Source organism: Anser cygnoides, chromosome 8, assembly GCF_040182565.1.
Source record: "Anser cygnoides isolate HZ-2024a breed goose chromosome 8, Taihu_goose_T2T_genome, whole genome shotgun sequence".
NCBI classification, from domain to species: Eukaryota; Metazoa; Chordata; class Aves; order Anseriformes; family Anatidae; genus Anser; species Anser cygnoides.
In genome coordinates, this window is record NC_089880.1 from 18,914,506 (window position 1) to 18,942,229 (window position 27,724).

Below are 27,724 nucleotides of genomic sequence, written 5' to 3' on the forward strand. Positions count from 1 at the left end.
GCTGTGGACAGGGCTGTGGTCAAGCCAGGCTGTGAAAATCCCGCTGGAGACATTTTCACCGTGTCAGGGCTATGGTACCATCCTCTGAAGACGGTTTGTGTCATAGACCGTGGAAGGTTCAGATTTTATCCTCCAGTTTGTATGGGTGATTGCCGTGTCTTTGAAGTTCTGTTCCCACTGAAGATGAAGGCAAACTCCCACTGGCATTAATGGACTTAGGAGGATGTGTCCTTGTCTCATTTTTTGCTGTTGTTTCCTTTGTTGCAGTAGACCTATTCCTTTATTAAAGCTTTTGCCTAGGGGGAAAAAAAAGCCATGTTACTAAATAAATTATGAAATATTTACATTTATGGAGCCAACCCCTTATGCCTAGCTCCTCCTCTGATATTACGATGACAGTTTTTATAGAGCTACAGCTTCTGCACTGCCATTACTCCTCTGTGGGATCCAAGACTGGGAAGCTAGCAGGCAGCGGGCCACCATGAGCCAAGTGACAGTAAGTAATGCTTGCTGGCTTTGACTCAGTGCAGGGCCAAAACTATGGTGCTAGACCACTGGTGGCTTGTTCCTGCTGGAGAACCAAGCAGGATCAGGATGTAGGAAGAGATGAAACCACAGAAAATATAAAACTGGGGAGTTTTCTAAAGTAAACTTTATTTTTATCTGAGAATAAAATGCTACAAGTTGTAGAGATGCATGTGATAATCCCAAGAGTGAATCGTTAAAGGCATCAGTTTGCTTATCACTGTTTATGTTATTTTCTACTTGTATTTACTTTTTTTTTTTGCCTGCAGCTTTCTTAATGAGATGAGAATGGTTTTAGTGTCATGGTCCATAATGAAATGGTCTGCAGTTACTCTTGTAAATGCTTTGCACCTCTTGTTTTTGTTGTACTTTTATTGGTTTTAAATCTTAATAGTAGCTTCCTTAAAAAAAAAAAGTTATAGCATGTTGTTCAAATGTGTGTGGTTCAAACTGTTTAGTTTGGCTTATAAATTTCTCCCTCCTACTTTTATATATTTAATGCTTTTGCCTTTGACTTGCCCCACCTCTTGTAGGTTTGGTAACAAACAGGTAGCGGCTTCCTCTGTGGGTGTTTGGTTTGTTTGTTTTTTTAATACTTGGCTAAGTCACTTCAGTTTGTGCCTTTTGTTTTTTTTTTCTCTCTGTGGCATAGCCTGTGGAGGCTACATTTATAAAATGGATAAATGTTAAGTAAGTGAAACAAGCTGCAAATTGGATTTGTGCATGATTAACTCCTAATGGTCCTCTGTGATCAAAATGGAGGTCTCTGACCTCCCCGAGTGTGTCTCCCACCCTAATGCTCCTTCTGCTCTCCCCTTGCTTCTTCTCTCTTGCTCACTTTTCACTTTCAGTTGTCTTGTTCCCTCTTCTGAGTTTTTATCCAAGTTCTCTTTGCTCTGATTTCTCTGGTACTTCACATCCTTTGGCAGTAAAGAGGAGGGCAGGTTGGTGGGCAGCAGGGAACACGGCTGTAGTAATTGTCCCTATTTGCTGTGCAGCATTTCTTACCTGCTTTTTCCTTGAAAAATGTCTCATGCAAAATTGTCAGTTCACTCACCTTGAAAATCTTACTTTCGTGCAACAAATAATCGGAGCAGTTTGAAAGCAAGAGAGGAAAAGATGCAGATTTCATTTGCACGGTGCCCAGGTCAGAATGAGCAATGGAGAAGTTTCCAGGGCAAGGACGGAAACAGTTCCTGAAAAGTGCACTGAGCTCAGCGTTCTTAATCCTCAACATGAAGCAGTGGGCAGTGGAGCTAAGCAGAAGAATCCTAGTGCAAAAAATACATTTTTGAAAGTGCACTATGGAAAGAGAAATACTGATTTTTGTCTGATAGAACCTTAGCCCAAATAGGAAACCTAAAAAAAGCCAGATACAGAAAAGGCCTGGAGCTAAATACTTTCAAACTTTGGAAAGTCAGAAGTACAGGAACAACAACAAAAAACAACACACTTGATGACATGGCTTTTAGTGAGCTTTTGACAGTTTTTGGAAGGTGATGCATAAAATGTGTACTGCTGTAATGCGACATGATTATCTGAGAGCATTAATACATGTGAAGACAAATCTTCTGGTTAATACATGATGATGCAGAACTGTGTGGCTAATTTGCATGCACAATTTCTATGATTAATAAATTATGCAATGCTAGCACAAGTGTACTACTGTGAACCACTTGTAGCAATCGCCAGCAATCCAGCAGGCGACATTGAATACTATGCTCTATTCTAGTAAAGCTTTGAATATTTGAATACCAGCTTGCAGTTCCCAAACTGCAAAGTGATGAAAGGAGTAGAAGAATGTTTCTCCCTTTTATCTGTCTTACAGGAGATTTGGAATAGTCACTTGTTACCTTGTGTAGAAACGCAAAATGATCTCAACTGAAAAGAATAAAATCAAGGAGATTTACTAAAATCACTTGAGTAAAAATGTAACAGCTGTTTTAGAGCTAAGATATATTTTTCAAGTCCTAGTGTTTATTTAACACTTTGAGTAAAATTAAGGTATCAAATATGCATAGAATAGCTAGAATAGCGTATTCTTTACACTGGGATAAATCAGTTAAAAACAGTAGATAAGCATATAATGAGCCTGCCAAAAAAAATATAAAATATTATGAACTACCTCCTATCTGAGGCCAAGATCTGAAAGTGCTACAACTGGTTTCTGAGGTCATATGCAGCAGCTTTTACTGCTGAAGGATTCTGAGAATATTCAGCAGGGTAGGCCTTTAATCTGGTATCTCTGATCTAAGTAGGAAAATGTTAGATATAGCTAATCTGCTTGGGGTATCAGAGTATCTATAATATACTGATATTGATAGCCTAGCTTGAAATCTCAGATCTGTCTCCCTGCCTTGCACTATGGAGAGTTTATTCCCTGCTACAAGATTTTATTTTCCATGCTTTGCCTAACATAAATTCCTATTCCTCTACATTCTCATTTTTAATTTTCTGTCTTTTTAAGAAATCTATTGTGAAACACAAGAGGTGCATCACATTCTTGCATCATGTTCTGAGCACAGTTAGGCTTTGGCTTGCACTGAGATTCTAGCAGACACTGCCAGCATGGCTCTGTCTCCTGAACGTTTTACCCAGGGCATAGGCAGATTACATGTTTGGAAGCAATTACTGTGCTAAGAACCCAGTGATGTATCTTTCCCAGAAGCTGAAAATGAAGGTATAAAAGACATCCACACAGTAATTTATGGGTGTTAACTTATGGATGTGAGTTTCTCTGGGGATAATTATGTGACTACGCTAATAATGCGAAGGATGCTTTGATACATAAAAAAACACCTCACAATGTTCTTCTTTAGCATTTCATTACTCTCAGGAGTCAGGGGTGTATATATTTAAACAGAAGAGAGGGACAAGAGAGGCCCATATGTCTTCTCAAAAATAGCGCTGTCTCTTCACACCACAGGCACGCTGAGAAGGCACTTGTTTGACATAAGAGATTGCATTAGAGGTGTTTGCTGGAAACCTCCCGCTCCGAGAGCAGGAAGCTGCACTCAGGGCACTGCTGGTGCAGCAGCTGCTCTGAGCTGCTGGGGAGGCGAGAGAGGCACGGCTTTGCAAGGGCGGCTGGCAGAACGGGCATTGCTGGCAGCTGGATGGGCAAAACCTGCACAGCTCTGCAGGACTTAGGTACTTTTAAAAATGCCTGCTTTGAAGCAGACTTTGTTTCAGAAATGGATCTGCAAACCTCTGTGACAAGGCCAGTGGCAGGCTATGTTGGCATGCCTCGAAGAAGGGAAGGCTCCCAGCTAAGTCAGAGAAATTTCTCCTCAGAATTCCTTTCACTTGCTGGCAGATGGCTGGCATGGAGTCCTCGAGAAGTTTCCCAGCACACTGTCGGAAGGGGAGACTCCCACTGCGAGCTCTCAGGATATTTTCAGTCATTGTGAAGACACCTGGAGCAGTCCCCCCTTAAAGGCCACCCTGTGAAAGGGCCTCTGACTGGATGCCTCTGCCTGTTTTCCAGTGGAGTAAGTGCCCAGCTGGAACAAAATTTCACACAGCTTAAGTTTCCACACCTTCACGGTCTTTTAGTTTTTGTCCCAACAAGGCTGATGTCTAATCCTTTAGACGGCCTCCTACATTTAGGTCTGTGTAAAAATGCCCATTTCCAGCACAGCAAGACACTACCCGAAGGATCCCCGACTACTGGCGCTGCAGGAGAATCCTTGGGGGTTCAGAGGAAAACCATCGGGCCTGGTTTTCCAGAGAGGAGGGGAAGATAGGCATGCTGCCTGCTCTGCAGGGCAGTGGTGGTGGCGAGGGTGGGAGACGCTGGGGCGGGCGGGCACTGCGAGAGGCTGCGTTCGCCTTCCCCGTCGCTTGGGCGCTTGCGATGCGTGCTGGGACAGGGCCCAGTCTTGCCTGAATAATTACAAGGCAATTCCTACCAAACAATGATCCCTGCTGTTGTGTTTGTTGCAAACTCATCTGCATTACAGCAACGTTTAGTGGATTAATAATGTGTGCTTTTGGCCTCTCCTACTCCCTCGGCAAACAATTTTCATGCGTAATAAATGTTCACATTTAGTCTAACCAGAACAGAGCCCAAGGGTCAGAATAGCCATACCTGCGTGCTGAGGGGAAGAGACACGGGGTTTCCAGGATGGAAAACAGCTTTCTGCCCTCTCCAGGCTGTGTCCAAGACTTCTGTCCTTTGGCAGCCTCAGCTTGGCTCAGCAGGTCCCCCCGAAATCACTGCAGGGGCCGTGCTGGATGTCCCCCTCCGCAGGAGCAGCCCAGCCAGAGGGGTCACCACGGGCAGCGAAGGGAGCATGGGGTGGATAGAGCTGTCAAGCATTTGACATTTTGACAAAGAACAGCACATTTTAAAATTAAAACCTTGGAAAAATATGCAAAAATACTTCTCACACCAGCAATTGATCACAATGCATGCTATGAAGGCATATGAGTTTGAGTTTTATAATGTATGTAGTGGAAATACTGGGATATGTAAATATGGACATTACGCAATGTGAGGAAAACTGCATTAAAACTGTTTACAGTCAGAAAAAGAGAGAACCAGAACTGCAGCCTTTGTATTGCTACACCTGTGAAATAAGCGTGTACCCAACCTGCCTATTTAGGTGACTGTCATGTAATGTTTCTCCCCATCTTCCCCCTGCCGTTTATGCTTCTTTAGCAGCAGCTAACATGGAGGCTACCAGTCTTGGGCATATTGGAAGAGGAATGCTGTGAATAATCTTGCTCTATGATAACTAGCAGTTGATCAAATGATTAAGAATAACAATTAGCACTTAAAGCCCAGTGATAGGCTGTTGACTTGTAGCCTGGGGAGCAGGACTGTGACACACCACTGTGTCAGCCTGAGGTGGAGACTCCTTGCTGTCGAGCTCCGTGACCCAAATGCTGTGGCTGAGCATCTCCCATAGGAAATACAGGTGGTGGAGCCAGTCCGGTGCTCTGATGCCTGACGGAGCACCTCACCAGAGCTGTCCCCAGTGAAGTGTTCCTGCCCGTTCCTGTGCAGTGAGGTCACGCGCATGCAGCTCTGTGGGCAAGATACAAGAGTTCAGGCAGGTTAGGCCAGTGTCTGCCATGGAAATGGGGAAAAGACAAATGAATTTTATCATGGCTAATCCAAGCAATGTCCTACCACCCATCCCACTGCTGAGCATTCTGCCTCACTGGCAATTTTCACTGCCACAAATAGTTGTTACTTGACCACAGCTAGTAAAAAATGAAAAATATATATGTAAATAATTTGGCAAGCTTCATAGGAAAACATAATCAAGCAAATTATTTATCAAATTTTTTGTTCCTATGCAAGGATAAGAACAAAGTTTATTTCATGCAGAATATCTAAGCTATCTACATTATTTTCACTGAGCTATGAGAACTGGGTTTTCCTTCAATCCAGATCAACTAAATAAAAAATCCAGTCCTGCACAATTCCCCATGTTAAGCAGGCCAGATACAGTAATTTTATTTCTTCAAGGCCAGATTAAATAATTTCATTTCTTCAAGCAGTGTGAACAAATGTGATCTGATATTAATATATTTGGTACTTTGAACACTTTGTTGCTTGTTTGATTTTTCACGATGGAAAGGGAAGGAAGTCTTCAACAACTTCTTGTGGTTGTGGGGTATTTCTTTATATCTACTTCCTTTTAAGATGTAGATAGTCAGGGGTATGGACTATAAACACAGCAAAACACAGAAATATTAGCAGGTCAGCCAAACCTTCAGACAGGAGTTTATAGCACCAGTTCAGGAAAAAAAAAAAGCACAAGTGAGATATACACCTATTTTTAGGAACATATTAAAAGCAGATAAACTTTTGTAATTTGAATCCAAAAGTTTATCAGGAGCTTGCAAGGGAGCTCTGTCTTTATAACAAATCCATGCAAACTTTAAATGCTAAGCCTGAGACTGCAGGTATTGAAAATTAATAGCCACATTAGTCATAGTGTGAAAATGTAGGTGAAATAATAACTTCCTTCAAATATTTTCTTCTTTTAATTTTTTTTTCAAATTTTCTCCATTTTTCCTTTGGCAGCTATAAAACATTGTAATAAACCACAAATGGCTGTAGATGGAAGAGGGAGACCATAAACAGACCATTTTCTCTCTTAATTTATTTCACTCATTCATAATTCGGACGTTTATTTGTTTATATGATTACTGCACATGAATAAAAGCACTAGAAATACTCCCAAGATAGTGGTTACAAATTATTTAAAGCTCATTTCTTCTCTAAAAATTAATCATAAAAATGAAGCCTTCTTGTCCACAGACTACTTGTCTTCCTGTCTGCATCCAATTATGCCTGTTCTTTAAGAGATTCAGCCCAGCCTACTCCCAAACTCAGCAGACATGCTCTGATTGATCTCAACAGCACCTGTAACAGGAGGTGATTTTGAAGCATTTTAGGGTACTTTTCTCCTGTTAACCGCCCAGACAACCTAGCTAGCAAGGCAGGTTTTTGTTCCTCCTCACATCCCACGTCCAGCATCACTCACTGAGGTCCCCTGTGCATCATCACTGACAGCAGCATGTTTTGCTGTGGCATTACTGTGCAGAGAGAAAACCAGATGTGTTTTACCCATAAACCAGCTGCTTTTATAGCTAACAATGCAAAGGTCTAGCACATCTGGCAACTCACAGGACTGTTCTTCAGAGTGAAAATATGGTTTAAGGGAGATGTTTCCTATGCTTTTTATGTAATAAGGGGCTATGCTGTTTGGGAGGAATGGTCCATTTATATCTAGGTGGAAGCATCATTGCAATTTTCATACTGGATTACCAAATTTCTGAAAGCACTGTAGATGTGTTCATTCTGTGTGCACATGAACCCACCACTCCTCCAAGCTTGCTCAGCAGCACGGTTTAGGTCTCCAATGCAGGTCCACTGATCTTCGTTCTTCTTTGAAACAGACCATTTGGAATGATCCTCGATGGAATGGAAGGTGGAGTTCAGTGGTGTCCCTATGAGGTTTATGTTGTAGACATGGTACTGCAGAGAGCAATTTGAGGGAAGTTTTCGGCCAGAGTGCTGCCAGGATTCAGCCAGCAAATCAGTCTTCAGCTCCTGAGCCACCCAGGCCACGTAGATATCTGTGGGATAACAGAAGATGGGAGAAATCAGCCTTTCATTTGCCTTCATTTAAGTGGGGATCAGAAAGGATCACCTAAACTGGGCTCGTTTAATTCTAATGCATGAAGTGAACCAGAAGAGATTTTGCCCCCAACCTCCTCTTATTTTGATTTTTGTTTCAGAAGTTCATTCCTGTTTTCCCTTCTTTTCCTGGAAATCCTGTTACAAATAATCAGCAGGAGGAAAAATAAAAAGAAAGGAAAGGAAAAAGAATTTTTAATCCTTCATAACAAAAAAGCTGATGATTCAAACTCTATTTTTGTCCTTTGTTGCTACAGCCAAATAACCAGAAAGAAATTTTCAGACAATCCTATTAATGTACATTTTAAAACATTTGAAAGATCAGACAGCTTTTCACTTAGTGGAGCTGACAGAATATTATGATGGAAGACCATTCCCAGTACTCCATTACATTTATTTCTGAAACTGAAATTCTTTTTTTTCCCCCTCAAAGTAAATACTGTCAAAGAATACATTGACTGCTTACTACTTGCTTGAGCATGTGTGGTAGGTAACAGCAGTTTCTCTTACCATCCACAAATGAGTGGGACTTCACGAAGTGGAGAAAGGCCTCCCCGCCAGCTGACTGCAGCTTGGAGAGGCGGTGCAAGGGGGCTGAGGGCAGCCTGGAGCGTGCGCAGAGCTTTTGCAGATTTGGGAGATCAGCCTGAAAGGCACTAGGGAGGGAACAGCTGTAGATTTGTGGATTAGAGCTCAGCATCTGTTGGTCTGAAAAAAAAAAACAACACACACACACAAAAAAATAAATAAATAAAAAAAAAACAATAAAAAACACACAAAGAAACGAACACACACAAAATGAAAACGGGTTAAAGCAAAGCAACCAAGAAGGTAAAGTTCTGTCTGGGAAGGAAAACCTGAATCCTTTTTAATCTTCACAGCTTATCTCTGGAGCAGTTCAGTCTCAAAGTAGCTTTGGTTTTAGCAACCAAAAACATGTTTAATTGCTTTGTGTTCTGACTAACCCAGCATCTCATAGTCTGGCTGAGAGAGTATGCTCCCTTTTTTCCATGTGTACCTCCCTGTTCTTAGCAGGACTGCCAGTCTGTGGTCTTAGTCCATGCCACATCCCTCCACGGTCACCTTCAAGCCTCTGAGCGGTCACACGGCACTCAGACAGCATGTGTGAATTCAAGCCTGTGCTTACAGGAGTCGTTTCCAGTCAGTGACACTCGCCAAGCCAAAGCCAAAGAGAAGAGCTGCCAAGCGACCCAGCTGAGTTTTAGGCAGAACAAAGCTTGACTTTCAAAGTCGGGATTCAATCTGCAAAGTACTTCTCTGAACACAGTGCAATTTAACTGTGAAAGTCCTTGCCGGCAATGTTGTAAAGAGCAAGGGAACAAATGGGCTCCACAACTGATGAGCTCATGAAGATGAGTCCATTAGGAACTTTCCAGTCTTTCCAGCTTAGGAAATCCTTAAACCACAGATTACCAGAAGCTGGGAGGATAGAGCAGGAAAGCATTACTGTATGCTTCTCATTTTCTTGTCTTCTTTCCTAAGCACATGCAAAGATGTGCTTCCGCAAGCAGGAACTTGGTTTTGATGGCTCTGTGGTGTGACCAGCCTGCACATTTGCACAGTCTTACACATTTATTTAATATAATTTGGGACTTGTAGCTCAGCAAAATGTAAAAAGCAATGTGAAAAGTGTTACGTAACATGTGGCTTCTTATAATGCCCTTGACAGTCAGCCTTCAGGACTCCAGTGTCAGGTAGTTCTGAGTCTTATGGGTATAAATTTCCTTTTTCTTATTTTTAGGATTTGTATTTTATGTGGCAAAATGTACCTGTGGAAATCTGGGAATATTTATTCCGTACTTTGTATTTCTGATGTGTCAAGGCCACCACTCCAGCTCAAGTAGTGATTGCCTTGCATTTTTAGAATGGCAGACTGTTGCAGCTGAATGAGCTATTACCGTTAAAAATGATTCATCATCCTCCTTTATATTTCCAAAGCGTTTGGTATGCATGGGCTGACTTTACCCTCAGTATGCTCTTGTGACTATTATTATCCCAATAGTCCCCATGGGGAGATGGAGGCAGAGTGGAAGAGTGAATTTCCCACATTCCCACACAAAATGGTTGGATAAACAGAACCGAAAGCCAAGGGTGCAGCTTCCAGGCCCCACTTGGTTTCCAAATGTGACAATGAAGGACAAGAGCAGTCAGTTTTGGAGGCACAGCCCGAAGGAAAGGAGTCAGAGAGGTGCAGCAGAGCAAAGGCATCCTTGGGAAGAAGCTTTCCATACCTATTTCTGTGAACTGGTCGTATTTGAAGGTTATGCAGATGGCTGTCTGTCCGTAGGACTGCCCACTCACCGGGTACCCATAACCATCCTCAGGGAAGGGAGGGAACAGGGGCACACTGTGAATCACCCAGAAGCCTTGTGATTTGTCCAAGAGCAGAAACCCTGCCAAAAGAAAGTTATAGCAAATGAATTAAGGAGGGAAAAGCCCTGAGACATCACAGTGGTGTCCTTCTTTGGATTTGCTGCCACAGACACCATGCTTCAGTGTGGTAATGGCTACAGCAGTCTGCCTCTAGAGTATATTAATGGGTTGTAGAAGACACTGATATTGTGCTAGAATTGCAGTAATTCTCTCCTGCACAGCCTAACTTCAATTGTCATCACCGTTCCTTTGAAAAAATACCTTTGCAAAACCTTTTTTCTTTATCTGCTCAAAAGCTGTCTTTGAAAAATCTGATGATTTAATGGCTGCAACTCTTCCCCCACTGCTCCTTTCCCTTCCCTTAATTTCATTGCTGTATAAGGGGAAATGGGCTCTGTCAGCACCACGCCCTCTTCCTTAGACCAAACTGCATTTGGGGCAGATGGGGTATGCCTCCCCTGCTGCAGATGGCTCAGGAAATAGTAACCCACGGCTCTGCCACCTGAAAACACAGCCCTGCAAAGCCTCTCCATCCCAGAGCTGGGCTGGGCAAACCCTGCTTCCTCAAGGGACCACTTAGACCTCCACAGAGGTTTTATCTATTTAAAGTCATGTTGTACTGTCACTGCATATTTAGTGCTTCCATGATCCTGCCCTCAGAGGGAGATCTGGGAGGCTTTCAGGGTCAATTCTGTCATGTAGGGTGCCTCTCCCTTTGCCCCTGTGCTGCTGTTGCCAGCCAGCTCAGGACGACGTGGTCTGTACTTGCTGAAAGGAGAGACAGGAGTTTCCAGTCTTGAATAGAAAGGGTCCACAATCATTAAGAGTTCTTCAACAGAGCACAGGCACAGCAGTACCAGAACAGAAGCTACCACGGATATCACTATACAGCAAACCATGCATCATGCAAATCATTCTCCAGTTTTGCTTTAGGCAGGATTTTTAGATATGCAGATTGACAAACAGACAAATAGATGTTATGCACGGCTTTAAAAAGGAGGAAACAGCAGCTGGGGACTCTCCCTGTACCTTTGGTGTGTCCTCTTTTCCAGCTGGTGGAGTCTGAATGAGGGACCTCATCGTTATAGATTGCATATGCAGTGTTGTTGCTCTGCAGGGAAAGACACATTTCTGAAACATGACATTTGGTAAGAGGAAAGCACTTAAGCAAACAAATTTTGCTGAGAACAGAAGAAAGATTTCAGAAGTTCTCTGTGCATATCATGAGCTTCATTCTTCCCCCATGTCAGCTGGCATTGTCCTCACAGAGTTTACACTAAAATAAACCTAAAGACTCAGCGTTAGGGTTCCAGTTAATATAAGTGGAAGTTCTCTCAGTCATTGCAACAGCTCGTCCTTTGTGTATGTCTCTGATTTAGCTACCAGATCCTGTGAAAATGTTTGCTCAGGAAAAATAGCCATGACAAGTGTTCTTACAAAGGACAAACGATTAATACTTTTTTTTTTTCAAAGTATTTGCATACAGCCACACCTTATTTCCTCCTGAACAGAGAACTTTCCCCACCTGGTGTACAGTTTGCGATGATAGCAGGGTAGGAAGATGGCATCAATGTGGCTCAATACTGAGTTTGTAAAAGATTGTTTGTATTGCAACTATGGTGTGACGTGGGATAGGAAAGTTGCGGGGTTTGCCAATATTTGACTGACTTCTGGGAGTCTTTTTTACATATAAATTTAATGACACCCTACCATTAACTCGCAGTAGAAATGCAAAGACACACCCAGACTCCTAAGAATGTGAGCACGTAGACTATGTGGATGGTAAAAAATAACCATAGGCAGATCTTGTGGTATTTTATAATCATTTCATACAAATATAAATGAGGTTTCTGACTGGAAAAAATAATACTGCTGAAGCAGTAATGGGGGAACAACAAAACCCAAATGTGATCAGAGATGGAGCTTGAAACACATGCACCTGGGAGGACTTAGGATGGAGGTCAGTGGTAGTCACCACCAGCCCTGGGCTGAGTTGACAGCCAGTTCACCGCTTCAGCCATTGCTCAAGAGGAACTGCAGAAAAGAAGCCACAGGGCCTACGTACCAATGTTCATTTACTTGATGGGCAATGCTTCAAGTGTGTGAAAGGCTTGACTAGAAATTTCTAGGGTAACTTCTAAGTGTAGCCAAAACTGCAAATAATCTGCTGAGCTGCCAGCACACTCACCTTGATGCATTTTAGCAGATCTAGTCAGTCAGGTCTTGCCATAGCTCTACGTGCTTATTTTGGCTAGTTTCATTTCATTTGCATGTAATATCAAGTAAACATACGAGCAAAATGGTAATTAAACTTCACTTGCCTTGGACTCGTATGCTTCGTAGAGCTGCCTCAGTGTCTGTCCCAGCGCGCCCTGCGTCATGTTGATGAGGTATTTGCCGAGCTGCCAGTCCTGCACCAGGGCATCCATGTAGAGGTACTGCAGCCCCAGCCCCGCATCCTCTCCTCTGGTGTATTTTGGCAGCTTGTACAGAGCAAACCTGCAACAGAGAAGAGCAAGTTTTGTTTTTCTTGCAAACCATCCTATCTGAATACGTAGGTCAGTCTCTCCTGCCCGCCCTGAGGGTTTGAAGACCGGGGTGACCGCAGGGATGCTCGTGCTGGGCTCACCTTCACTCTGCTTCTCTGCAGGCTGAGCTGGCACCAAGCTCCTCTTGCTGTGGCCATGCTGCTATTTGTACCCCAAAAGAGCTGGTTTTGCGTTACCTCTGGTTTGTCCCCGCTGCACCAACGCCCTTGTTGTGGCTAAAATGTGGATGTGTACCTTTTTGAGCAGAGCTTTGTGTCGCACAGTTATGGGGTTTTCACCCTCAGCAAGAAGGCTGCTGAGGAGACGAGGCTGAATCTGCTCTGCCTGGCACTTCAGTGAACGAATTGCCTGCTCAGCATCAGGGAGATGCACCAGGGAAACCTGTGCAGGGATGGAGATTGCAGGGAAGTCCTCTGGAGCCCTGCATAGCCACCAAATCCCTGTTACTCCTGGTTCTGGTAGACAGCAAGAGACTGGGCCTGAACCTCAGCTCCCAAGCTCAGTCTGGCATTCCCTTTGTCAGCATGGGCATCTCTTACCAATAATTTCTTATTCTATACAAATATAATTTTATATTTAAATTAATTATATAAAATGGAGTATTAAATTATAAAATTACACAACTCAATATTTTCATATATACATATATACAAATGAGCATGAAACTATTTAATAATGTTGTTACAATCCTACTTTTCATAGCCGACTCACACGGAACTGCTGCAAACTGAATATTTACAAACAATTAGCCAGAAATACAAATCTTTTCAAAATTGCAGAGTACTAAATATTGTTGGTAAATTGTTCAGTTCCTACTAATGTCCCTGATGAAGTAAACAGGTTTTCCTAGTGCACAAGTCCATGGGATTAACTGCGATGTAATTAATCGAGCCACTTTCCTTGAGTGCTGTACTTAAGTAATTTGTTATTTATGTCAATAGTAAGAACTGAGGGGCCTTATTTTTGATACTATGGTACTTACCAAAAATGCAGCTTGACTGCTTAACACTGTATGTATGTCAGGAGGAGTAGGACTCGCCCAGTTAATTTAGAGTTGGTCAGTTGGTTAAAAAAAAAATGCATTTCGGAAAGCAGGTTAAAGTGCCAGGAAAGCATTTTGAAAGAGGAACATTTAGTCCATGGGAAGGGCACATGTACAGGAAGAAGAGAAGCACAGAGGTGATCCCGGTAATCCACCAGTTTCACCACTAGCTGAGTGATGTTCCTTAAATCTCTCAGGACAAATTGTAGCTGATGACAGATTCTAGAGAAGATGAGGAAGTGATTTGTATGGGAGGTCTGGTGAGAGCACTCCCTGCACGAGGAGCCGCAACAATCCCTTTATTTGCAATGAAGATTTGGAAAGACAAGTGGTAGTAGTAGCTATAAGAGTAGGAGCTGAGCCAAGAATTAATATCTGAAGCCTTTCCAAACTGCTTTGAAATGTGCTGGGAGGTTTATGCTCTGCCAGTGTTTACAGCCTTGCAGCTGACAAACACGCGCTAGCAGATGTGCTGGAGGGAATGCTTGTAGCTGAGTTATCAGTGAATTGCCTGCTGATTCCCAGGCGATAAATGCTTTGGACCTGTACAGAAAGCCAGTTGAGTGCATTAGCAATTTAAACTGTATAAAAGTCTTCACTGCTATTTTGCACACGGGAAGTTTCTCAAGGGCTTAAGTGGCTTAAGTATTTGTGGGAGCGGACTGAAAGTTACTTTGCTGAGAACTGAGGAAAAGCAAAGGCATTAATGTCAAGGAATCCAATTAGCACGGTCACAGCGTTAGCTTGTGTCTGAACACTAAGGCACTAGAAGCAATCACATCTTTACCTTTTTTTTTCTTTTTTTTTTTTTTTTCCCCTCCAATAAAAACAAATGCACAGCCTGGGCTTGAATCCCTGACTCAGCACCTTTTCAGAAAGCAGAGGTGTTTTTTTTTTTTCTTTTATGTGTGCAAAAAGATTTCCAAGGAGTCATGGGCTTGGGTGAATACAGCAGAGACTTTCTGCTCTCCTGAGAGCGCCGCACCTGTGGCCGTTCCCCCTGGTGCACAGGGGACAGCGAGGCGAGCTCCCAGCTGGGATGCACCTGGGGACCTTTGCCCGTGCAGTACTTCTGGTGGGTAGGAACCGCAGGCGGGCTGGGGAGGCAGGTGGGATCCCAGAACCACGGAATGGTTTGGGTTGGAAGCGACCTTACAGGCCATCTGTTTCCAACCCCCTGCCCTGCACGGGGACACCCCACACCAGACCAGGTTGCTCAAAGCCCCATCCAGCCTGGCCTTGAGCACTTCCAGGGAGGGATCAGATCGGATAAGGCAAGCGATACCTCCAGTTTAGCACCAAATGAAAAGTGTGTGAATACTCGTAAAGAGCAATTATATTGCAGGAGGAAGCCACTGAACAGCAGGGACTCACATAAAGCTCTTGCTAAATTAATATAAAAAATGAAAATCCGTGTTTGTTTGAAAGGGCATCAACATCTTCTGGTTAAGAGGAAGCTTTTCTCAGCAGTTTCAGTTCTGCTTCTTCAATCAGCTTCATAGCAACCGAGTCCAGAACGAGGCAAAGGTTCACTATTTCTTGTCAATAAGCTAGCATGACCCACGCTGACAGATGAGTTTATCTTCCTCTGGATCATGGCACATTTGAAAGAAAATCCCCCCTCTCTTCCCTGCTACGCCTGTCAGAAGGAACCAGGGCCTGGTGCCCTGCAGGAGCCCTGGAAACCCTCAGGAACTGCCTTTATTTTCTTATTGGCGGTTCATTGGTTTTTTTTGTTTTATAGCTTTAGCACATGCAGACTCATTCTGAAAGGAATAATTACACTTTGCAGATAAATTAAACTTCTCTTATCACCGAGTTGTTGGCTGGCAGCACCACCTAAGGGACTTATTCCTGACAAATGACATGATCTGGAGGTGCCTTGGCAAGGGTGAGGGGTGACAGGGCTGGGCTGGACCCTCGGACACCCAACGCTGTGCCGACGCAGCGCGGTGTGGGCCTGGTGCCCGTGCCTGAGGAGCCTGCCCGCGGGGGGACGGGCCGCGGCCCACCTGCAGCCAGCTCTGCACGCGAGGGGAGGGACGCCCTGCTGTTGTTACACGAGCAGCACCCACTCCTTTATTGCTTGTATACAAACTAATCGCTGTTCAGTGAGAATCTTCTTTTTAAATTGGTTGATATTTATCTCTGAGATGCTTCAGTACTCTTTTATTTATTTATTTATTATTATTAATTTTTTTTTTAAGAGGCCTCGTTTCACTTTTTAAACCTGGGTTGGCTATTACGTAATTACACTTTGCGTCTTTCATCTTCAAAGCGCATTAATCCAATTAATCATTTAGCACCCAAACCCGGGCTGGGTGCTGGCAGCGCGATGCTACCAGACGGCGCTTTCCCACACCGCCGCGTCCACCCACGCTCCTCGCACCTCTCCCGCATCGCTGCTGGAGGCGGCCCGGCCTCAGCTCCCCCTCCACTGCCACAGCGAGGGGACAAATCCTGCCACGCTGCCGGTCGGGGACGGGCAGCAAGGTTCAGGGCAGGATACGACGTTCCCCCCCGGACTGTTTCCTGCAGGTAGCAAGGCCCTGTGCAGGAGCCCTCACTGCGACCCGGCGCCGTGGGGGCTGCTGCAGGCAGTCGCAGCCTTGGCATTTGAACACAGGTTAGGCTGGCTTTGATCATCAGACACAAACGCTGCGTAAACCCGTCATTATTTTGCAGTTACTCATAATGCAGCAGCGTGGTTGGTTCCGTGGAATGAAATCACCTTTCAATAACTTACCCTAGGTTTTCCAAATGCAAAATTCAGCTACTACTCACAGGCAAACAGGATTAAACCAGTGATTGCTATGCATTACTTCCCAGCGACCCACCTACTTCACGCAGAGTAATCTTAGGTGTTATTTACTCATCCAGCATTCCTCCCATGCGCGGTATTTACTTACCAATCGACTGCCTCCCCGTCTTCATTTCTGCAGGAAATTTGCGCTGCCCATAGTGACGGGGAAGAGAGAAGCAGCAGCACAGCAGGGCTACACCATGCAGACCCCACGGTCATCTTGGAGCCTCAGCTGCACAGTGTGAGCGCGGGGCAGAGACTAAAAGCAGAAGTTGGCTGCGTTTCCTCAGCCACCGGCCCTGGCAGCCGCGCAGTGAACACCCACAGGGAGCGGCTGGCAGCTTCCCCGGATCAATCTGGGCAACAAAATTGCAAAATGACGTTTGTCAAATTATACTTTTGAGAAAACTTACATCTGCATCTTTGGAGGAATTATTTTGAATATTTAAAACACGTAAGGTAGCCTGCTTTCAAAGCAAGACACAGATAATACAAACTTTTTTTTTTTTAACGCTGTATGAAAGCAGTCTGATTTTTTTTTGACAACTACCTGAGAAACCTCAGTTTTCAGACAAGCAAACCAAAACAACTTTCACCTCTCTACTTTTCCATCCAGCCCATGCAGTGAGCTCAGACTTTGCACCATTCCTGCAAAGTGCGTTCCCAGTGCAGCGCTGAGCCCCCCATTTCTCATTTTGTCAATAGGGAGCCTTAATTTGCCTGTGGGAATTGAGCCTGCAGAAACCAACAGCAAGAAAAAAACTCTGAGCCACAGTAATTTACTTACGATTAGATAATATATATATATTAATTCTCTTTTAAATGCATTAGCATTTCTCTTAGGAACAAACAAGTCTGAATTGAGCAATTTTACATCTGATAATGTTTTCAGCAAGTCATGAATAAAAAGTTTCAATTTATATTTTAGTGTTGAAAATATTCTTTTCTCCCTTCCCATTATGCTTACGCTGAAAGAAATTAATATTAGGTACAAGATATTTCAGCCTCAGGAAAGTCTAGTGCAGTAACTGCTAGGTATTTTAGCATGAAAGAAATCCCCACAAGCTCCCCAGTATTTTTGTCTGTTGCAGTGCCTCCAGCACCATAATGGCTGTGCAAGTTGGGCTGTGTTTGACCAAAGCAGGATAAAAATGATTAGGGCTTAACGCAAACAAAAACAATGATTCCAGAAAGGGAAGATTTTGGAGGTATGAATCAAGAGCTGAATTTTGCTGCTCAAACTTGCTTCTCATCCATTTCAGGAGCAATCAGGGCTGTAAACCACATGCGACAAAATGCTTTCAACCAGCCCAGTTTGGCCTTTCTTTCCTTCTTTCTCTGGGGAATCTCAACGTGCACAGATAGGGTAATAGAAAACAAAAAACCACCAGGAACATGACACCTGTTTTCATCTTCTGTTCGGGACTTGTGCCTGCTTACAAAGCAACCTTCCCTCACTGAAACACCACTTTGACGCCCTGCAGGATGCCCCTGCCTGGTGCATCGCACGCCGCGGGGGCTGTGGGTGGCTGCTCGGGTGGCTGGGGAAGACAGGAGCTGTGCCAAGGAAGGTGCAGCCCTGCCGGTGGGACAGCGGTGGGGCACACAGACCCAACAGATGGGGACACCCCTGCCTCAGGAAGGATGATGATGGGGAAGATTCAGTGAAGGGCCACAGTCAGGATTAATCCAAAGGTGATGAAAGAGAGAGAATTGTTCACTGCTACTCGTGTTAAATGGTCTGCCCCCCAATAAAAGTTTTAAATTCCGTCACAGCTGCAACTTGCAATGACATCTTCTTAAAACATTTTTTCTTCGTATCAGGACTTGGTGATTTGTAACATAAATATTTACATTGTCATAGGTAACAACAGAAATAAAACAATAAGCATTGTTTATGTTTCACTAACTAATCGTAACTGATGCTTCCGCTGAGTTCTTTCATGACAGTAACATGTGTTTTCTCTGCAGATTAAGGATATAGAAGTCCTCAACTGTGAATATGGCAAAAACACGATTAAGTTCCTTCGCCTCCATAGAGAAGGGAAGAAGCACTTCGTTAAAGAAGTGGAAGTCTGCACCCACCTCCGGCTGACTTCTGCTCATGAGTACCTGGATGGAAACAACTCTTTTGTGATACCTACAGACACCATAAAGAATATCGTCCTGGTGTTGGCCAAAAAAAATGGGGTATCTTTTATTTTTTAACTAGCCTTGCTTTTCTTATCACTTCATTTGGAAGCATTTATTATGCTGACTTTTTATTTTCAAAATGAATCAGAAGAATCTGTCCCCCCATCTGCATGTCAGGTTGGCACTAAAATCACCATCAAAGATTTGGGAGAAAATTTTCCTCCTCTAGTGCTCATCCTGCATACAGGGGTTACTGAGGCCCTTCCTCCTGGTCTAACAATTTTAGTAACGATTTTAGTTATTTTAACTTTAGAACACAGAGACTTTCACATCTGATTAACCACAGTAATGAAAATGGCTGGGTCTCCTGGGTTTGAGAACAGAATTCCCTTGCTCAGTTCCTCCTATTGTATGGACAATCTGCAGATCAAGTTCTCTCTCTCAGTAATGAAATCCTATCTTTAGCCTGCAAAGCTGAGCCAGAGTATCACTATGATTATTTCAATATTATGTCCTCAAAGCCTAAGGCTTCTGTAGCAGTTCCTCTCAGCCCAGAGGCTCTAGCTCCCTAACTGCAGAATGGGAGATTTTGGATATGAATCTGTAGCTGCTATTTGCAGTGTATGCTGCAAGCTGATCAAATGACTAGCCTCACTGTGTGCACAGCCAGAATCAAAAGAAATCTGTATTTTTAACAACACTGATCCTTCCCAAATATTTATAATTAGAACAATCTACTTTTGTAGATGAGGTAATTGCTTCATTCTAATAATATTCTTTGCTGCCTTAGATCCCAACTTTAGAACAATTTGCTATAGATATCTGCAAACACTTCATGACAACATTTTGCCAAGTGGCCTACGTCAAAACCTATGTCCAGGAAGTTCCATGGCAACGTCTACACGAGGTATCTGAAATACTAAGGCATTCACTTGGTTCAGTCTGGAGCTATTCCTTACTCTCTTAGCTCCTGCTTCCCAGTTAAGGTGTTGTTTGCTGCACTTACATGTCTGCTCTGAATTGTAGAACGGCGTTCCCCACATCCACTCGTTTATATGTGTTCCTGATGGGATTCGCTTTTGTGAAGCTGAGCAGTGCCGGAATGGTGAGAAAAGATTCTGTAGCTTCCCCTACTTCTCTGTAAATATTTCTGCTGATGACAGATAAAGATGGCTTTAGAGAGAGCAAAAGCTATTACAGGGCTTACAGCACAACCAAACCTCTCCAGAGGCCTAAACCGAAGAGTACTTTTATGGTCTAATCTTGCAGTCCTTGATCTCTGAGACAAGGCTGAAAATCCAATATAGTTCACATCTGTATGTGTGCCCTAAACACTTACTGGTTACACTGCCACATTCACCACAACTGTTACATATTGTCACAGGAGTTAATAGCCTTCTGAGAATGCTCTGCTCACTTTTTAACATTATACTATATTCTGCAGTCTCATTATTATCATTCCCTATAGAGAATACATCACAAAGCCACCTTGCCATAGGACAATTGCCTAGTTTGCAGTCATTTTCAAAACCCTGTCAACATGCTTTAGTTTTATTTCTAAAGATGCAGTTTCATTGCTGCAAGTCAGGCTGGCCTGAACATCATAAGCACTCAGGTCTACGTGCAAACTGTTTTTCACATGACACTTCAGAGCATACTTACTGTTTTTGCACACCATGACTAAAAAAGCACCGTTTGGTTTCACTAAGAGTTTTGGGTTGTTGGATGACTTGCCATTCCAGAATGTAAAAAAATCTCTCTTCTCGCTATACCACACAACAAAAGCATCAGTTCAATCTCTTGGCATTGGTGTTTCACATAACGAATCCATCAGACCTCTGGGAACAGAGCTGAGACCACCACATTGTTTCACACAATGCATTTGGAGTTTTTAGGCGTTAGTTCAGTATCTATTACTGTCCTAATTACTGTCAGATCTGTCTTAGGACAGTAACTTGGAAGTATTCCCTATCCTACCCTCTCTCCTTATTTTCCTAACATATCAGCATTAGGACCAGTGGCAGGACCAGTTTTGCTTGCAGCTTGGACACAGGTTCTGAAAGGTTCAGTTCAGCATTGTCCCCATATTCCTGCTGAAAGAGAAGGAAGAGCTCATGCAAGAGCCCAATGTCTTTTGGCACAATCTTTTTTAATGTTCATAGTAACATTGACTACTTCTATATTTTGGCAGCCTCAATATAATTCCTTTTGGCTTCTGGAAAATGTTAAGAAAGAAACCCTAATGAAAAAAAAAAGACAGACAGAAAGAATAGGAGTTTACACTTTCTTGAAGAGCATCTACTCCTAATGTACAGATTGAATCTAAATTTTTAATCATCCTGATAATTCAGTATGAAATTTTGCAATTCCAGGTTCTATGCAAACAAGAAGCCTTTACTGAGACTTTCTGAAGACATTGTCTTTCCTTCTTAGTCTTCACTTCATATAGCCCTTCAGCTATTTCTTTATGATTGCCTACTTGGGTGAACAGTAATTAAAGAGAAGATTTTCAAATCCCTTTTATTTTTCTCATAAGAGAACCTTCTCTATCTTTAGCAACCTCCTATGCACCTAGCAGACAGACACAGAAATGTATTTCTCAGTTAATCCTATGTTTTAATACCTTACTCATCATTAAAAGAAACCTGGTGAGACTTAATAGAATTACAGCTTTTTTTTGCCCTTTTTTTTTTTTTTTCCCCTGCTATATCAACTGATAAGAGGCTCAGAATTTTTCAGAAACTGAAAACATCATAAGTAATTTAATGGAGTTGCCCTTAGACTACTGAAAAGACAGCACAAGCACAAAACATACTGAACGCATAGGGTGGGCTCTTTATTTCTTTGAAAGCTTTTCCTAGGCATTTTATTTCTTCAGTGTAAGATCCAGGTAGACAGCTAGATAGCCAGCCAGCAATCATGCATTGCAAGCGGCTCTTTCAAACACGACTATGCATTTGAATATGAGATAAATATATTTCAAGGTTCACTGATAGTATCTGCACTACTTTAATACCCATGTATTACTATTTTATATCTAAGCTATGAGTTCATCAAGATCTGAACAAAATCCAGAATAACCTGTCCAAGAATATTGGACAGATAAGATAAACCTTAAGCTTTAGTAAATAACATGGGAAAGTAGCCAAAATAATAGCACATTTCTTTGGACTCATTCAAAAACAAACAAACAAAAACAATAATGAATTTAAACAAGAAAATAAACGGATGAAGTACAGTTCTAATCATATCCAGTGAGAATGTATGTAAAAAAATACCCTAAACGATCATGTCATTTGGGAATATCCATCACAGTGGAATTATTTCTAATATGACTTCCTGCAAAGGTACAGTTTAAAGACAAGGTGTGTCAAAGGCAGGATTACTATGGCCAGGCTTATTCAAGGAGTCATTTTGGACTAGCTAGTGTGAGCACCACAAGCAGCACAAAGCAGCAGCATGGGCTTCAGCCATTGAGCATCTATACAGACTCTGGATAAACCTGTGCGGAGCAACCTGCTTTTTTGGCAGGTCTGGTCAGTGAAATTTTCAGTTATCAGTTTGGTGTAATCTAAATGATTGACCAGTTGAAATTGTATAGCTTCCATCCAAACGGATAGAAGAAAATGTTCAGGACACAACTATCTGGTCTTTAGATAATCCACCCATACAGCGGTGATCTGCAATGGCACATTTTATAAATAGTGTCTAAGAGCAAAAACACTGTCAGTTTGAACCTGTGGGTGGCATCTGTATCAGTGCCAGTTCCTGCTAATTAGCTGAACTGCACGCTTTTGCATTGGCTCCTTGCCCTCTCGTTCTAATGGATGCAAAACTAACAACAGGACGGATACGTAAAGCAAATTTCTGGCTGAGGCTTCCAGTCTTGTTACAGCGTTTCTACACTCTATACATTGTTAGAAAAGTTCCACCTGACCTCTCCTGTGTACCACAGCACAGGTAGCCTATTTCATTTCACTTTCAAGCAATTAGTGGTCTCTGAAGTGACATCAATGAGAGCCAACCCAATGCATATCCCAGCTCCAAGGAAGTGAGGTAAGGGGTGTCCTAAACTCTCCGTGACTGACATTGCAGACCACTTGATAGGATTCTCTTCTTTCTAGATTGAGCTCTGCTTTCAGTGGTTTCTATCTTGTTTCCTAACTTCTTGATAACATCAGTGTGCAGAAAATAATTTTTAAAAGTAGCTAGACTTACAGAAGAAGCATGAGTGTTGGAGTCACTGCTTGATGGTCCTAAAGCTGCTGCTGCAAGTGCACATCCAGAAATCCTTCCTGTCTGCCTGAAAAGGGCTCACACTCTCCTATGTTTTTGGTTCACAGGTCCTCTGGTTGTTTTTGCTGGAATTAAAGATCTGAAACTTATGAAGACGACACAGTCTGGATTTGAAGGCTTCTATAAGAATGAACACACCACACTACCTGAAAGGCACGACAGGATTTTATGTGGAGAGCTCTTCTGCAAATGGTCATATGGCGAATGCAGAGATTTTGACTTCGATTGCATATGGTATATGTCAAATCAAATAATATTTACAACCCAATCTATGATCCCAAAGTCCCTCTGTACAGCACAGCAAGCGTAAGGGCCATATCTGCAGTTGCTGAGCACAGATCTCAGCAGAGGCTCTAAGCACTCAGTGCTGGGGGCGAAAGGCAAGCCTTGGGGGTAAATCGACTTCTCTCCCTGATGGTGCATCAGCCAACAGCATTTAAATGGACAGTTTGTAGTTCAATACAGAACACTTCAGGAGAACAAATTTGCAACTCGTTTGTTACATAATTTTAACAGAACATTTGCTGATGAAGTATAGACTTGGGGAGGGGGAATTTGGAGGAGACAAGAGAAAGACATTGTTCTTCTGTGAAATCTCACATGCCATCTATTTGTCAGAAAAGACAGGGAAAAGTAGAAATAAGATAAGCACAGTAAAACATGATGGATCTAGACAAAGATTTTGTAAGAACCTGTGTTACTTCTAGGAACAAAGTCCGGGAATGTATCCTTGAGGCCTTTTCAGGGCCACCTGACTGTGGGGAGTATTCGCCCTCTTACCAGAAAACTGTCAACTCTATCCAGATGTGTGTCCTTTCCAAAGTGTCACAGGTAACTTCTTTCCTCCTGTTGATGTTTTACTTTAACAACAGTGAACGTTAATTGGTCCTCTAAGAAGACCCAAATGAACCTATTTATCTCCATTCACAGTTCTAAGACTGGAAACTGGTGGTGTACAGCTTGATTGTCTGAAAAACCATGAGCGCACTCACAAGTTCAGTCCTGAGCACTGCTTCTTATCAGCCATGAACATAATATGGGGGAGAGTATCACTCAGTGCTTGGCAGGACTTGAGCAAAAGTGAAAGGAGTGCTCTAAGATTGGCAACATGTTCAATAGATTGCATTTTATCAACTGTACATATTTTTGGGAAGGGAGGTGTTGCTCTGTTTTTCTTCACACTGAGGGAAAATGTAGGCTGTTGGCTGAGAAAGTGTGTTAATTCATTGCCCTGTTTTCCTGGTTTCAGGTACAGGTCATAGAAGTCATCCTGAACAACACGTTTTACAATGTGGTAGACATGAAGAATCTAGGCTTGACCAACGAGAAGGAAGTAAGTAAATGCTCCAAACACAACTTACCTGGATTCTCTATAAACTCCCAGCCTTAAAGTATAGCAACAGCTATACTTCAATGCAAAAGAACAGCCAAAGGGAACAAACTTTCTCCTCCAGCCCCAGTGAAAGCTCCACCCTACCTCCAAAGGAGATCTACACTAACTATAGCAGAAGGATGATTGCCTTCTTATGTTGCTGATAATAAATAAATGAGCGCAGGGGAGAGCTTTGGAGATCACTGGGGTCTGTAACAGAAATAGTAGGTTAGCTAAGGCCATAGGCTTTACCTCTAGGTGACAGAAGACCAACACTGTAAGAGAGCAGTGAAAAGATTGTTCTGCAGCCATTCAGAGCCAAAGCAAACTGGTCCAACGGTGGACAAGGCATAAGCCTGGGACCAGACAGAGGGTGAGAGATGGAAGGGCTGTGATGTATTTGCCCCTCCCTCCACAGCTGCTTTAGCTGTTGGCTGGGTCAAGCCTAAAGTCTGTTATCCTTGCATGACAGAGAGAAACTGGGTTATTCCATTTTGCAGTTGCCATTTTGATCAACCAACAGTTTACAGTCTGTTTATACTCTAGTCTCCCTCCCAAATTCTTGTGATTCTCCTACCATCCTATCCTACCTTTGTCCTCTTTTGGGTGGACATTATAGAGCCACTTTCACTTGAGATAACTAAATTTACCATTGATGTCTGTAAGGGAAGGAAAGGACCCAGGAATGATTTTGAAAGGAGGTCAATACCTGCAGTTTCTGCTATGATGGCAATGGCACATCCTTGTTTCAGGAATGACGCCTGTGTTTCTACTCATTCTCCTCAGGTTCTTGTTCCAGTGGAAACTCCTTATGGCTCTTGTGCTTGCACGCTCGGCCGAAAGAAGTTCTTAGAAGTTCAAGGCCACATGCTAAAAGATGAGAAGCAAAGTCAGTTTGGACTGGTAGCTTCCCAGGGAAACTAAACCTCTTGGCTCCACTCACATGTTCCTGATAAACTTGCAGTATGGCTTTCCTATCCACGTGTACTCATTATTGGCCTCTCCCATTGCTGACTACTTTTCCCTTTATGAACTCATATGTTGGGATTTCTAAAGAAGCCTCAGAAATTCAGATATCAAAGTCTCTCCCTGAATCTCAGTGTGATTTGCACATTGAAACCCCATAAATTCTTTTAAAAATCCCTGCTGGAAACATTATAGTCAATTTTTAAACCAGCTATTTCCAGACTTCTTAATGAAACAATTAATTTGATAATCTTTAACATGCTTTTGACACCCAAAATCAGCAAATCCGTATATTCTATTTATTCATGTTCCTTCAGTAAAATGAATATACAGGCGTGAGACCAGAGATTTCATTGACATAAGCTATCCTGACCCCTTGATGCCACACTGTTATACAGAGCTGAGGTTCTGACCCAATAACTGAGTGGGGAATCAGTCAGACATTGATTTGTGAAGGAAGTGAAAAAAAAATCTATTATACCTTCTTTGCAGTATGACTAGTTAACAGCTGTTTACTAATTTCTCTGCATGTGTTCTGACTGCATAGCTGCTGCTGCTATTCATCAGACTATACAGTTACTTTATAATTACTTTTATATTAACTGCTGAGGTGTCTGTGGTTTTGGGCTATCTCTGTAATTTTAATTAAATAGTTTTCTTAAGTTCATTAATCTCACCGTGACTTTTGAGCAGGCAGAAATCAACCTAAGTAACCATATTATTTCTGGGAGGGGCAGGGAGATAGACAGACAATGCATATCTTACTTTAGTTACCCAGGTGATAGCTTTGAACATTAAGATAAAACTACAAGACCAGCAGTTCTTGTCTCTCAAACTGCAGCTGCCCCATTTGCAATAGAAATCCTGCTCAACTTCTAACAGCTTCTGACTGCTGCCCTCATTTTCTCTGGGTGTCATTGTGACAGAACTCCATGTGGCAGAGTGTAAATCCAATGGGAAGTGCCCAAAGTGATTTCTGAAAACTGCAATTTGGTTGCCTTTGTGCCTTCTCAGTTTAGACCTGCAGCATTCCCCTGGGTACAACCGGTACAACTCACAGTCACTGAAAATGAAGAACATGTCCTGCACCATGTTCCAAGAGAGGAACTTGCCTTGGTGAGCAGGACATAACAGACAAATGGAAGGCACTGTTCACAGTCCTGAGGTAACTTCTTAAACATAACAGGACAAATGATACCACAGAGTGGATCAGTCCCAGATTTGCCCAGAGAAGCTGTGGATGCCCCGTCCCTGGAGGTGCTCAAGGCCAGGTTGGATGGGGCCTTGGCCAACCTGATCTGGTGGGAGGTGTCCCTGCCCATGGCAGGGGAGTTGGAGTTCGGTGATCTTTAAGGTCCCCTCCAACCCAAACCATTCCATGATCCTGTGATCTGCTGGGCTCTGGTTGCTAGTTGATTCTCAAACTTTCATTTATGACACTGCTAAATTTTACTGGGGACATTCTCTCTTACCTAGTTCAGCTTGTGTTGTATTGTGCTTCTGGGCTTATGGCTTGCTACTTCTGCTATTTTTAGGTGCTTGTAATTTATTAATGTATCTTTCAAGGGCAAATAAAGAGCAATATCAAAAACCAAACTAGTATTTGACTATTTGACTCTTTACCAAATAAGAAATTAAAACATTTCCTACTTGTACATACAAGCAAACATCATATAGAATAACGTTGTAGTTCCGACAATTTTGCCTCAAAAAGTGACCAGTATTGTTCCAAATGACAGCTCACTAGCAATTGTTAAAAACATAAAGAAAAGATCTTACTGAACGTTTCAGTCTTCACCTCTTTCTAAGCAAAGCAGATCAGTTATCGTGCTGTTCACAAACCATTTTTTTTCTATCTTGCGAGAAGCGTATTGCACTGGGCGGAAGGTTGCCTGTCATTACTGTTTGTGCTTCATCTGCAGGCTTATAAAGTAGTAATGAATTAAACTTCATGGCAGAAAGAGGACGCAAAGAAGCAACCAGTTGTTGATTTAGACTTTTCTGTGGCTCCAAGCACACAAGTACACTCCTGCAACGTGGTTTCTATAGACCGCAGACAGGAGGAGCAGCGCCTCATCCAGCACTGCGAACCTGAGTCATGCGTGTGGGCATTTTCCTTCCAGCGTCAGCACTTGGGCAATCGGAAGGAGCCCAGATCTTCCACATGGCAAATAGATTCAGATTGCAATGGGATAAATCATTCCTGAAAATTGGACTTAGCCATGCTACTTGGGCCTGAACCCTGGCCAAATTCTTATTTTCTTTAGATTTGGTCTCCACGATGGACTTTACATAGTTTTCATTGAGATAATTTTGTGTGTGTGGTTCCTGTCATGAGTGGCCCTCAGCCTCCTACCAAGACACGGGGCATTTCAAGTACACAAAAACTTCCTATCGTTTCAGCATCTGATCCTTTCACATCCTCTTTCTGTTCAATTCTGACAGATGCCCAGACAGTCCAACCACAATCCTCCTCAGCCGCTGA

At 42.8% G+C, this 27,724-nt stretch overlaps 2 protein-coding genes across 3 annotated transcripts; one reads left to right on the forward strand and one right to left on the reverse strand.

The window, feature by feature from the left end:
* The first annotated feature begins 363 nt into the window (after positions 1-363).
* LOC106033995 (uricase-like) lies at positions 364-26,835 on the forward strand. The gene is made up of 8 exons (XM_048058922.2): positions 364-496; positions 18,444-18,662; positions 19,396-19,512; positions 19,632-19,710; positions 22,949-23,135; positions 23,609-23,732; positions 24,151-24,234; positions 25,060-26,835. The coding sequence occupies exons 1-8, from the start codon at positions 482-484 to the stop codon at positions 25,195-25,197; spliced, it is 963 nt and encodes a 320-aa protein (XP_047914879.1). The 5' UTR covers positions 364-481; the 3' UTR covers positions 25,198-26,835.
* DNASE2B (deoxyribonuclease 2 beta) lies at positions 4,949-16,737 on the reverse strand. 2 transcript variants are annotated; one of them, XM_013177959.3, is made up of 7 exons: positions 16,579-16,737; positions 12,400-12,577; positions 11,108-11,189; positions 9,937-10,098; positions 8,195-8,392; positions 7,366-7,623; positions 4,949-5,557 (listed from the first exon to the last, which is right to left on the reverse strand). In XM_013177959.3, exons 1-7 carry the CDS (start codon positions 16,689-16,691, stop codon positions 5,490-5,492), a joined length of 1,059 nt encoding a protein of 352 aa, XP_013033413.2. In that variant the 5' UTR covers positions 16,692-16,737; the 3' UTR covers positions 4,949-5,489. The 2 variants fall into 2 exon arrangements, with proteins under 2 accessions (XP_013033413.2, XP_013033412.2); XM_013177958.3 differs by lacking the exon at positions 4,949-5,557 and having other exon boundaries at positions 6,627-7,623.
* Positions 26,836-27,724: the final 889 nt, after the last annotated feature.

Excerpts from the sequence above, each read along its gene's own strand:
- DNASE2B (XM_013177958.3), bottom strand. The coding sequence starts at position 16,691 with ATGACCGTGGGGTCTGCATGGTGTAGCCCTGCTGTGCTGCTGCTTCTC. Across the intron at positions 12,578-16,578 it reads GACGGGGAGGCAGTCGATTG|GTTTGCTCTGTACAAGCTGC; the intron begins GTAAGTAAATAC and ends TCTCTGTTGCAG. Across the intron at positions 11,190-12,399 it reads ACGAAGCATACGAGTCCAAG|AGCAACAACACTGCATATGC; the intron begins GCAAGTGAAGTT and ends CTTTCCCTGCAG.
- LOC106033995 (XM_048058922.2), top strand. Across the intron at positions 19,711-22,948 it reads AGCTGAGCAGTGCCGGAATG|GTCCTCTGGTTGTTTTTGCT; the intron begins GTGAGAAAAGAT and ends TTTGGTTCACAG. Across the intron at positions 23,136-23,608 it reads TTTGACTTCGATTGCATATG|GAACAAAGTCCGGGAATGTA; the intron begins GTATATGTCAAA and ends TGTTACTTCTAG.